The 13,481-nt window shown below is 44.8% G+C and overlaps 1 protein-coding gene across 1 annotated transcript in view; it reads left to right on the top strand.

The window, feature by feature from the left end:
• The first annotated feature begins 452 nt into the window (after positions 1-452).
• Positions 453-13,481, top strand: part of LOC138671130 (D(4) dopamine receptor-like) — a 34,586-nt gene continuing 21,557 nt past the window's right edge. Inside the window, exon 1 of the mRNA XM_069759099.1 lies at positions 453-1,407. Coding sequence (XP_069615200.1) covers positions 453-1,407 — 955 coding nt within the window. The remainder of the gene's footprint in view (positions 1,408-13,481) is intronic.

Genomic DNA, 13,481 nt, shown 5'->3' with positions numbered 1-13,481 from the left:
GCAACTTCCTAGGATATGCCATGATTTTGTAACCATTGGTATGTGAACTCTGGTACTTCCACTAGTTCTGAGAATAAAGGGTGTGCAATGCTGTATCCCCTTCAGTGTTTTGCCTCTGTGCAGTAGTTACCTGGGGTATAGCTTGTTAATACAATACGGCTCCCTTTATATCAATGGTGCCAGGTGAAGTTCCCTGCACCATCAGATGGCTGGGAGCATCGCCATGAGGGTAGACTCAGAAGATGATGCAGCCCTAAACTAGCACAGCGACATATTCATTTTTAGGATCTATAGCAACCCAGAAGTTGGCTTGAGCTAGGTTTTTATTATATAGAATAATCTTTTAACACTTTACGATTTGATATGATTGTTATTTGTGCACATCTTTCTTTGTAGAGTATATGTCCATCTCCTGAACTCCTTGCATTGGACCACCTGTTTCTGCTGCCATTATGCTATCATCAATTTTTCTCAAAGCCTTGACAAACGTATCAACATGGAATTCAAGCTCCATAGCGATGAATCAGAATCGCATGGTGGAAGGCTGGTTCACTGATGGTAATCATGCACTGAAAATGGGCATCATCACAGCACTGGGTTGTCTAATCATCTTAGGGAATGTTTTTGTTCTTTTAGTCATTGTCTCGTCAGTTTCTGGCTGGTCTAGTAATAGTCGGTATATTCTAATCTCCTTGACTGGCACAGATGTCACTTTGGCCTTGATAGTAGTACCACTCAATCTATATGGAAGCATTGTTCTAGAACCTGGTGATGAAGATGCTGTCAATTCTACTCTTGGATCATATTGTCACGTAGTGGCCTTCGTCAATTCTTCTGTATTTGCCTCCTCAATCTACTCACTGGCAACCATTAGCCTGGAGCGCTACGTAGCAGTTTTCTTTCCCTTACACTACAACAGAGTAATGAGCCGTCGCCGGGTCAAGTTATTGATTGCTGCAGCTTGGTTGTTGCCACCAATCTTCTTGTTTCCCATTTCCATTCCTGGTGGGAGAATAATACGTGTCTATTTCTCCCGGGCCTCTCTTATCTGTAACCCAGACTATGCCAGTAATATGACTTACTCTCTACTTCTCACAATAGTCATCTTTTTCCCTTGCTCAACTATAGTCACATTTGCCAACCTTCGTCTGTGGCTGGTGGCAAAAAAACAGAGCCGAAGGATGAGTGTGTGCTTAGCTGGCAGAAATCAGAAATTGGGAATCCCTACAGTATGTGAAAATGTGCCTTCAAGAAAACAGCTTGGAGTAAATACAAGTGTGTGTATAACCAAGGAAGCGGGAGAAAAGGGACAACGAAAGGGAGATGCTGCATCCAGGGTCCTCGTTCCAGTAGTCTGTGTATTCTACGCATGTTGGGCACCATGTATGATCACTATCCTGTATAATGGTAAGACATTCTCATTTTGTATGCATTTTCAATTCTATACCAGTTTAGCTTTTGGTGGAACCCAAGTCCAGAAGTATTTATGCCTAGTATCCATAATGGCACTTATCATAAACATTTTTACTTTTCCTCTATTACAGTTAATCACAATTCACTGTGATCTGTGCATTCCTTTGCCATGGAAGTAAAATGTGGTGATACTTTTTTTTTTTTTTTTTTAATCTCCATTATAGGTGATCTGTCTTTTTTTAATTATTATTATTACTATTATTATTATAATATGGTATACCTTGACGATTGGTGGAGCAGCTTGGTGTACATTTTTTTGCAAAAAAACGTATCAACTAAATACCCTGTTTTTTCCATCTTTTGACTAGCGCTTGCTTATTACTGTGTTTTTTTTTTTGTTTTGTTTTTTTAACAAGAGTATATTTGACCTCACTGTGCTCTTTTGTGTCTTCAAGTTTCTTGGTGGTGTGTGAACAGGTTTCTACAGACTTGTTCAATGTGCAAGTAGCCCATGTATTTCTGGTTCTATAATTGTTCTCTTGTTCCTACAAGACTAGGGAGTCCACCACTCCTTATGGGTCATTTGCATCAAAGCTGTTCCATCCATCATGTCCACACGGATATTCCCTCTCTGAACCCTGCTTATACAGGTACTATACAGATGATCAGGTTTTTAAATACATCAGATAGGGATTATATACATTAGTTAGGACTGCTCTATATGGGTATGCCTTGATGATTGGTGGAGCAGCTTGGTATACTTTTTTTTGCAAAAAACGTATCAACTAAATACCCTGTTTTTTCCATCTTTTGACTAGCACTTGCTTATTACTGTGATTTTTTTTTTTTTTTTTAACAGAGTATATTTGACCTCACTGTGCTCTTTTGTGTCTTCAAGTTTCTTGGTGGTGTGTGAACAGGTTCCTACAGATTTGTTCAATGTGCAAGTAGCCCATGTGTTTCTGGTTCTATTATTTATACAGCAGCATTAATTTCATGGTGCTGTACATGAGAAAGGGGGTTACGTACAGAGTTTTAGATATCGTTTACAGTAAATAAATTTACAATGACAGACTGGTAGAAAGGGGAGAGGGCCTTGTCTTTGCGGACATACATTCTACGGGATAATGGGGAGGAGACAGAAGGTCGGGGGTGCAGCAGCTCGGGTGGTGGTGAGGCAGCAGAATGGTTATTGCAGGCTGTAGGCTTTCCTGAAAAGATGGGTTTTCAGGTTCCGTCTGAAGAATCCAAGAGTGGTGGATAATCTGACGTGTTGAGGCATAGAATTCTAAAGAATGAGGGATATTCGTGACAAAAAAACCAGTACACAAGCAGAGATGCTTACCTGTTCAAGGCCTCCAAACGATTACACTAACCAAAGTGCAGCGGACCCAAGTTAAGATGGTGGATGACAGAAGCACAGGTGCAATAATACCGATAATCCAGCCAGCCTACAATCAGGATATGGCCGCCTGGCACACTTGTGCAAAATGTTCTGTATGTGGCATGTTCACACAGAAATGCAGAGCATATGGCTCAAGGCCTATTAATGACGCCACAAAGCGGGCCAGCCATTGCTATAATGCATCCTGTGTGAACAGAGGCCACAGTTTACAGAGCCATCTAGGGCGCAGCTGCACCCTGAAAAAATGACGTGCCCAAAAACATAACAATGTATGTAAGGTATTGGTTGGTATTATGGCCATAATATTTAAGCTGGCAACCCATGCCAAGGGTCCTTACGTATTGCCAGTCGTACGCTAAAAAAACACATCATAAGAGGAAAAAACCTCTACTATTGACAAAAAAAACAAAAAAAAAAAACAGTACACAGGCAGAGATGCTTACCTGTTCAAGGCCTCCAAATAATTACACTAACCAAAGTGCAGCGGACCCAAGTTAAGATGGTGGATGACAGAAGCACAGGTGCAATAATACCGATAATGCAGCCAGCTTACAATCAGGATTTGGCCGCCTGGCACACTTATGCAAAATGATCTGTATCTGGCATGTTCACACAGAAATGCAGAGCATTTTTTTTTGTCAAGAATAGTGGAGTTTTTTTCCTCTTATGGTGTTTTGTTTTTTTTTTTTTTTTTTTTTTTTTTTAAATGAGGGATATTCGGGAGAAATCTTGGAGGCGGTTCTATGAGGAACTAATAAGTGTGGAAAAGAGTAGGAGGTATCGGGAGGATCGAAGATTACGTTAGGGAAGATATTGGGAGATTAGTTAAGAGATATAGGAAGAGGACAGGTTATGGATGGCTTTGTAGATCAGTGTTAGTAGTTTGAACTGGATTTATTGGGGAATTGGGAGCCAGTGGAGGGATTTGCAGAGGGGAGAAACAGGGAAGTAGCGAGGAGAGAGGTGGATTAGCCGGGCAGCAGAGTTGAGGACAGACTGGAGTGGTGCAAGAAAGTTAGTGAGGAGGCCACAGAGGAGGGTATTTCAGTAGTCGAGGCGGGAGATGAGGCCATGCTCAAGAGTTTTAGTAGATTGTGGGCTAAGGAAGGGATGGATTCTGGCAACATCTTCTTCTGTATTAATGGTCACTCTTTAGCTTAAAACTACATTCCCAGCAGGAGTATTTGAGTTTTTGATGTCGCAAATTTTCTGCAACTGTTAAGTAAATTTGTATATAAACCTACATCAAATCCGTAGCCAACACGGAAAAGTGCCCCCTAATGGCTAAAACATGTTTACCGAAAAAGAAGGTTTGCTCAACAAGAGCAATGCAATCCATGATAAGATAATCAGTGGGCGACCACGTGAAAAGCCCACATAAGTAGTATATTCACAACAGACTGCCAGAACAACGCGGGGGTATATATTATAAACAATTCATTTTATTAAACATGTATAATATACAAAATAGGGACAAAATACAAAACGCAATGTAAGTGGATAGAGAACAGCTAAAAAGATTCTGGCACCAAAACAGATGACAAAAGTTGGTGCCAGGAAAGAAAAAATATGTATAGACGTCTATAGACACGGCCGCACACAGTTATAACGAGAGGAAAAGTGCTGATATTATGACCGGTTAGTGGTAAATAGTGTGGTGACACATGATTAAATGCTGGTCAAAAAGACCTAAAAATATTCTAAATAACCCGCTGGTCCACAGTTCGACCCACAATGGGCTATAGGCTGCCAGCTAAACCACTATGCACCCGGATTCACTGGTTACCACTATTGGCACACATAGCTGCAGAAAAATAGATGCTAGTCCGAGTGGCCAGCAGTGGTAAAGCAGCTCAATTGTCCGATGTCTATTGCAATAGCCCAATAGACATCAAGGGTGAGTCGTTACACCGGTCAAAAATACCAAGGCAGGCAATGGTCATAGTCAAATATCAAATGCATTACCTTGTGACATAGTCCTCTCGGTGTGGGTATAAGTACTGAAACCTGGGGGCCAATCAGCGCGTTACTGCCCGCGATACCCTGCCCACCAGGAGGGGAAGCCCGCCGCGCGATGCGGACGATGGGAAGGAGGACTTCTGTCATCACCTCCCATCACCACGGCAACACGCCGGACCTCCCCAAATGAGGGTCGGGTGCAGCGCGCCTGCGCCTAAATGGATGTAAGTGTACAGGGTTCAGACCCCCGGAATTAGAAGTGGCAAGGAGCAAAAGGTGCCAGATTAATGAGCGATCCTTCTAACCTCAACATAATTCATGAGTGAGAACCGAAACATGAATATAAATATGCATATACAGTGGGGCAAAAAAGTATTTAGTCAGTCAGAAATAGTGCAAGTTCCACCACTTAAAAAGATGAGGCGTCTGTAATTTACATCATAGGTAGACCTCAACTATGGGAGACAAACTGAGAAAAAAAAAATCCAGAAAATAACATTGTCTGTTTTTTTAACATTTTATTTGCATATTATGGTGGAAAATAAGTATTTGGTCAGAAACAAACAATCAAGATTTCTGGCTCTCACAGACCTGTAACTTCTTCTTTAAGAGTCTCCTCTTTCCTCCACTCATTACCTGTAGTAATGGCACCTGTTTAAACTTATCAGTATAAAAAGACACCTGTGCACACCCTCAAACAGTCTGACTCCAAACTCCACTATGGTGAAGACAAAAGAGCTGTCAAAGGACACCAGAAACAAAATTGTAGCCCTGCACCAGGCTGGGAAGACTGAATCTGCAATAGCCAACCAGCTTGGAGTGAAGAAATCAACAGTGGGAGCAATAATTAGAAAATGGAAGACATACAAGACCACTGATAATCTCCCTCGATCTGGGGCTCCACGCAAAATCCCACCCCGTGGGGTCAGAATGATCACAAGAACGGTGAGCAAAAATCCCAGAACCACGCGGGGGGACCTAGTGAATGAACTGCAGAGAGCTGGGACCAATGTAACAAGGCCTACCATAAGTAACACACTACGCCACCATAGACTCAGATCCTGCAGTGCCAGACGTGTCCCACTGCTTAAGCCAGTACATGTCCGGGCCCTTCTGAAGTTTGCTAGAGAGCATTTGGATGATCCAGAGGAGTTTTGGGAGAATGTCCAATGGTCTGATGAAACCAAACTGGAACTGTTTGGTAGAAACACAACTTGTCGTGTTTGGAGGAAAAAGAATACTGAGTTGCATCCATCAAATACCATACCTACTGTAAAGCATGTTGGTGGAAACATCATGCTTTGGGGCTGTTTCTCTGCAAACGGGCCAGGACGACTGATCCGGGTACATGAAAGAATGAATGGGGCCATGTATCGTGAGATTTTGAGTGCAAACCTCCTTCCATCAGCAAGGGCATTGAAGATGAAACGTGGCTGGGTCTTTCAACATGACAATGATCCAAAGCACACCGCCAGGGCAACGAAGGAGTGGCTTCGTAAGAAGCATTTCAAGGTCCTGGAGTGGCCTAGCCAGTCTCCAGATCTCAACCCTATAGAAAACCTTTGAAGGGAGTTGAAAGTCCGTGTTGCCAAGCGAAAAGTCAAAAACGTCACTGCTCTAGAGGAGATCTACATGTAGGAATGGGCCAACATACCAACAACAGTGTGGCAACCTTGTGAAGACTTACAGAAAACGTTTGACCTCTGTCATTGCCAACAAAGGATATATTACAAAGTATTGAGATGAAATTTTGTTTCTGACCAAATACTTATTTTCCACCATAATATGCAAATAAAATGTTAAAAAAACAGACAATGTGATTTTCTGGATTTTTTTTTCTCAGTTTGTCTCCCATAGTTGAGGTCTACCTATGATGTAAATTACAGACGCCTCTCATCTTTTTAAGTGGTGGAACCTGCACTATTGCTGACTGACTAAATACTTTTTTTGCCCCACTGTATATAGAAATAACAACAACCTACTATATGTGTGAACATAGCCAGTATACGATCAAGGATATATATATATATATATATATATATATATATATATATATATATATATATATATATATATATATATATATATATATATATCTATCTCAGTTTGAGATTTGATAAAATTATCATAAGATCCACTCCGTCACGTAATACTGCGGCAGGGATACTGGATAAGCCAAGGTGTCCGTACTCCGCAAATGTACAAGATATTCCTAAAAAAAATAGCATGAGTATACACCTAAAAATGTCAAAAAATATATATAACATATCAAGATTATCTATTCATATAACGGCATTAGTCCATGCTTATTAATAGGTGATAAGGTTCATCCAGTCCACTTAGATATTCAATTATTTCCTTGATTTTATCCAGAGGCAGTGATGGACATGGCTGGATCCCCCGGGAAGGCAGTATGTTAATGGAATAACATATTTTTTCTTTCCTGGCACCAACTTTTGTCATCTGTTTTGGTGCAAGAATCTTTTTAGCTGTTCTCTATCCACTTACATTGCGTTTTGTATTTTGTCCCTATTTTGTATATTATACATGTTTAATAAAATGAATTGTTTAATATATACCCCCGCGTTGTTCTGGCAGTCTGTTGTGAATATACTACTTATGTGGGCTTTTCATGTGGTCGCCCACTGATTATCTTATCATGGATTGCATTGCTCTTGTTGAGCAAACCTTCTTTTTCGGTAAAAATGTTAAGTAAATTTGGTTGCTTGCATTTGCAGCGCCCCAGAGACCTGGTCGTTGCAGTAGTATCGCTCTGCCACTAAGGGGAGTGATGGTATGTCTGATGGCACTAAAGGAGTTCATCTGACCAGGTATCACCAGCACACATTACACTTCACACTCCGGCCACTAGGGGGAGCAAAGGGTTTTATTTATTAGGCCACTCCTCACACTGGTAAAACTAGGGGTTGGATAGGAAGTTAGTCAGAAGCTGACTGGGTTTTGTTCAGGCAACATCCCGTGGCAGGGGGTGTTGCGGGGGGAAGATTCAGGGGGGTCCCTGTCAGGCGTTGGAACCTGGCAGGCACCTAGCGACAAGGATAGAACGTTACGGAGCCGCGCCTGCGCTATCTGCGGCGGCATCCAAAGAAAGGACACGAAGCGAAGGATATTGTGGACAGTGAGAAACGAGATCAAAGCACAAAGGAGAGCCAGTAGGAGTCGTGCCAGGAGAACGGCAACATCCTACTGAGGCGCGTAGCCGGTGCCCGGAACACCGAGGAAGTAACTGACTTTATGCCTTACTTCAAATACCGCAGGACAGTTAATTATAGGTTGGCTGTCTACCTTACATCACCTAAGCAGACATAGGGGGCAACGCGTGGAGAGGGGCGTCTCTAGGGTCCCGGAAGAGCTCCGAGCCTTCCCGTCAAACGGGTGCGTCCTAGCCATAACAAACCTGGGGAATGGAGAATAGAAAGAACGAGAACAGAAGTTGTGAGGACTATCCTGAATGCTCAGCAGGGAAGCACTACAACACACAGGCGCTAGTGGTAGGCAACGATTTCCACCTGCAAAGGGAACTCTGGATGTGCCTTCGGACCGGCCGGTCTCAGACAGCCCTGTTGACAGTGCTCTGGATTGAGAATCCTGAAGTCACCAGTAAAGAGGTAGACTGCAACCCTCTGTCCCCGTTATTGTCTGCACCTCACATCACCACCTACACTACTGGGAAGCCCTGGGGACTCGCTTCACCTTTGGGAAGGTAAACCATCTAGCTGCCATCACATCACCCCAGTGGACCCCAAGCAGCGTCGGTCACCCTGACAGAATACCACAGGTGGCGTCACGAAACCTTGACAGACTTGTATCACCTTTTATTGGACGCCCCTTAGCAGGGTCACGGACCAGGTCCAGCCACCGTGACAACCCCAGAACTGAGCCAGAGAGGACCGGTACCGAGTAACACGCGGCCTTGCATTTGGGGGCGCTCCACATTTTTTTACTTATATTTTTGACGCTGACGTTTTTAAGGTTTTAAATAGTAATGAGCAAACTTGCTTGGGTAAGCAGTTATCAAACAATGCTTGTGTGCTAACCAAGTGTCTTCGGTGTGCTCGAAAAATATATATTTGAGTCCCCTGCAGCTGCATGTCTCCTGGCTGATGGACAGGTCCAACACATGCAGGGATTGCCTGTTTGGCAATCCCTGCATGTGTTGCCGCTGTCCAACAGCTGCGAAACATGCAGCTGCAGGGGACTCTAATATATTTTGACAGGTCACACCTTCAGACAGCACTATGGAGGTCATCTTTCTTATCCTTGCTGGGACAGGAAACAAGGAGAGGTTAAAAGGACCCTCCCATCTCCACCCCTCAGTGTTTTTCCTGTCCCATTCAGGATGGGAATAATGAGAGAAGAGCTCTGTCCCTCCTGGCTGTACCTGGCAGACCCAGCGTGGATCGGGGGGCCCAGCCTCTCCCTTCCCACTGTCAAGTGGTCTGTGGCCGACACCCTCCGATGGGGGTCCATTAGCCTACCTGGTGAGCACTGCTTCTAGGCTACAAGTCTCTTCCTCCTGCCGGGAGGCTCTCTGCTTTGGCATCTGCCTCTGGCACACTGAATCCCCAGCGGGCACATTTCCGGTGACATCACTGTGGGCTGGGCAGAGCACTTTCGGGTCATGGCCAGCGTGTGTTCCATGGTGGAACGTAGGAAGTATCCAGACAAAGCAAGGATCCTAGTGATGCCTCATCTGAAGGGTGTCATATAAATAGGGTCCTAAATGACTGTGGGCTGCCCTATTGTATGCTTGGACATGGAGAAATCTGCTAAAGCTGAAGCTAAATGTGAACAAGGCTGGGGGCACGTGAGTAGAGTGTTAGTGAGATACCCACTGACAGCCCCTTACCCCACACATAGAAACACATGGCATATACTCTGTGTATTCTAGGGGGGAACATCCACCTCTGCAACATCTAAAATGGATGGCAAGAAAGTGGGGAAGTTTAGAAGATGTGCTGTCTGCATCACTAAGCTGCCGGATGCCTGGCAAAAACACCGATGCGAGCATTGCACCTCAAGTCATCAGGGAGGAGCAGTCATCTCTGCTGTCAGCTGTGAGGTCTATTATCAGAGAGGAGGTCCAGACCTCTATCTTGCAGCTTATCCAGATGCAAGCTTCTCGGCCAGAGTCCCAGGGTTGTTATTGTGCCAAAAGGCCAAGGGAGAAGGAGCTAAGCTCTAAGGAGGGTATATATTCAGGTGGATCTGACCAGGAAGAAGGGGAAATGGTTACAGACCCTCCAGAGGAGGGAATAGATAACTTTTTTCCTTCTGAGGACGTGGACGAACTCCTCCAGGCAGTCAGGAGCACTCTGCAGGTGGAAGAAACCCAGAAGAGTCTCTCTACAGGATGAGATGTTTGGTGGTTTAAGATCTCAGAGGAACAGTCTTCCTGGTTAACAGCCACATCTGCTTGATGCTCATGCAGGAGTGGGAAGATGCTGAGAAAAGGCTTGTTATTCCCAGAGACTTTAACCCCTTCATGACCCAGCCTATTTTGACCTTAATGACCTTGCCGTTTTTTGCAATTCTGACCAGTGTCCCTTTATGAGGTAATAACTCAGGAATGCTTCAACGGATCCTAGCGGTTCTGTGATTGTTTTTTCGTGACATATTGGGCTTCGTGTTAGTGGTAAATTTAGGTCAATAAATTTTGCGTTTATTTGTGATAAAAATGGAAATTTGGCGAAAATTTCGCAATTTTCACATTTTGAATTTTTATTCTGTTAAACCAGAGTTATGTGACACAAAATAGTTAATAAATAACATTTCCCACATGTCTACTTTACATCAGCACAATTTTGGAAACAAAATTTTCCAGTTCACCACGTGACAGCACACTGGAGGACGTCCTTCTTATCCTTGATGGGACAGGAAACACAAGAGGTTAAAAGGACCCTCCCCCTACCACCCTTCAGTGTTTTTCCTGTCCCATCAGGGATAGGAACAGACGAGAGGATCTACCGTTCTGTGCGGGGGGATGTGGATCGGGGGGGCTCAGCCTCACCCTTCCCTCCATGAGACACCCGCTGGCTGACACCCGCCCGAGGGTCCCTCGGCCTACCAGTGCAGCGCTGCTCCTGGTATGGGGATCGCTTATCCCTGGCGGGGGCTCTCGATCTCTCCGTCCCGTCCCCTGGTGCGCGCGATCCCAGCGGCGGCCTCATGCAGCCGCTGGGGGAACCAGATCATCGCCGCACCTTCCTCTTTCCGGCCGCGCGTCACTTCCGGTTTGCGGCCGAGGGGGATGGACGGCGTCTCTGCAACAGGAAGTGCAGGGAAAAGAGCGGTGGAGAGCGCTGGAGCGCTGGTTTTGAACATGAGGAACAGAATAAAAAGGTATGGTACAGGGGCAGTAGCGATCTCTAGAGCATCATGGAGGACGCAGCTAGAGCAGAGGGGCAGGAGTCGGCAGCGCTAGTAAGTAGGGAGCCCTCTGAAAAAAAAAAAAAAAAAGAGGAACGCTAGTGTTTGATAGAGATATATATTTCAACTTTTTTTTTTTTTTTTCCATAGGCAGCCTCCTTGTCCGAGAAATCGGTAAAGAAGCCCGGTAGGAATAAGAAGTGTCCTATCTGTGCGGTTAAGCTAAAGGATTCCTGGCAGAAACCCCTATGTGAAGCATGCACCTGCAAAATCATAGGAGAGGAACAGGCGTCTCTTATGTCAAATATGAGAGCCATGATAAGGCAGGAAGTTCAGGCTTCAGTCTCAAGTCTGGTACTCCCTCAAGTCTCACCTTCACCTTCGGAGAGGCCAAGGAAAAGGCCGAGGGTCGATTACTCTTCCGAAGTCTCATCATCCTGTGGGTCGGAGGTAGAGGAGGAAGATGAGTAGAGATCCCCCGGAGAAAGGGAGAAGATATTTGTTCTCCGCCACAGACACAGGAGAACTGTTGGAAGCAGTGCGGCATACCATGCAGATCGAGGAGCCTCAGCCATCTTGTTCCGTTCAAGATGAAATGTTTGGGGGCTTGCGCTCACAGACCTCTAAAGTCTTCGCTGTAAACTCCCATATCAGATCCATGATTCTGGAAGAATGGGAGGAAGCCGAGAAAAGACTGACTAACTCGAAGGACTTCAGACTTCGCTTGCCATTTGATCCAGATGAAGTCAGAGTGGGTCGATATACCAAAGATAGACATACCTTTGGCTAAAGTATCCAGAAGGACAGCGATTCCTTTTGAAGACTCTTCCAATTTAAAAGAGCCCATGGACAGGAAGGCAGACGGTCTTCTAAAAAGGGCCTGGGAAAGTTCCTCGGCGATCATTGGGGCTAATATTGCAGCGACATCAGTGGCCCACTCCATGGACCTTTGGTTAGATGATCTTAAAGATCAACTGGTAGCCAAGACTCCCAGAGAAACTATCCTGAAATCCCCACCTTTGCTAAAATTAGCAACTACCTTCTTGGCAGATGCATCTGCAGAGTCTGTTAGGTTCGCGGCTAGGGGTCAATCTCTATCGCAGCCCGTAGAGCTATTTGGCTTAAGAGCTGGTCGGGGGACATGCATTCTAAAAATAAATTATGTTCTATCCCCTTTTCAGGGGGCAGGGTCTTCGGACCGGTCCTCGACGATATTTTAGAAAAAGCCGCAGATGTAAAGAGAGGTTTTCCGGAAGAAAAGCCTAAAAAATTCCAGCCCTTTCGGAGACCCCGCTATGGTCAAAAACCCGATTATAGGGGTAAGGGAAAACAGGGTAGATGGAGCTACCAGAAAGGAGGGGATAACAGGCCTAAAAATAAAGAAGCGAGCTACTCGGGACTAGGATCTAGCTTCCGCAGGAAATGACGCCATCAGAGTAGGGGGTTATTTGACAGGATTCCTGGGAGGATGGAGGGAGATTACAAGTCCATGGGTCTTACAGATAGTATCCCAAGGGTACAAAATAGAATTTACATCCCTTCCTCCTGAAAGATTCCTGGTATCCAGCTCCCATCTAAAGCGATCATCCCCCATGTGGTCAGATATTTAAGACCTTTTAAAAATGGCGGCTATTGTTCCGGTACCCCCTCGGGAAGAGTGCAGGGGTCACTACTCCAATCTCTTCTCGATAACAAAACCATCGGGAGAATCGAGAACGATTATAAATTTGAAACATCTGAACAATTGGGTCCTTTACAAAAGGTTCAAGATGGAGTCGATTCGGTCTACCATCCCTCTGTTGGGAAAAGACATGGTAATGTGCACTCTGGACTTAAAGAGTGCATATTACCATGTACCCATTTATCAAAATCATCAGCGGTTCCTGCGGTTCGTGGTAAACTTGGAAGGAAATATCTTCCATTTCCAATTCCGCTGTCTCCCCTTCGGCCTGGCTTCCGCTCCCAGGGTTTTTACAAAACTTATGGTGGAAGTAGTCGCTTTCCTGAGGAATCAGGATATAATGGTGGTTCCCTACTTAGACGACTTCTTAATAGCGGCAGACTCAGAAGTCCAGCTCAGGATCAACTGTCAGTCCCTCATCTCAACACTAGAGAATCTGGGATGGATTATAAATTGCGAGAAATCAGATCTAATCCCAAAACCCAGAATAAAATTCTTGGGAGTCATGCTCGATTTGCAAGCAAGAATGTCCTTTCTTCCAGAAGACAGGCTAAAGGCCATAATAAAGAAGATCCGTCACTTTTCTCGAGGCCGAAATACGATCAGAGACGGGATGAAAGTACTAGGTCTGAC

The sequence above is a fragment of the Ranitomeya imitator genome, chromosome 1 (genome assembly GCF_032444005.1).
Source record: "Ranitomeya imitator isolate aRanImi1 chromosome 1, aRanImi1.pri, whole genome shotgun sequence".
Lineage (NCBI taxonomy): Eukaryota > Metazoa > Chordata > Amphibia > Anura > Dendrobatidae > Ranitomeya > Ranitomeya imitator.
This window is presented reverse-complemented; position numbering and strand designations above follow the sequence as displayed.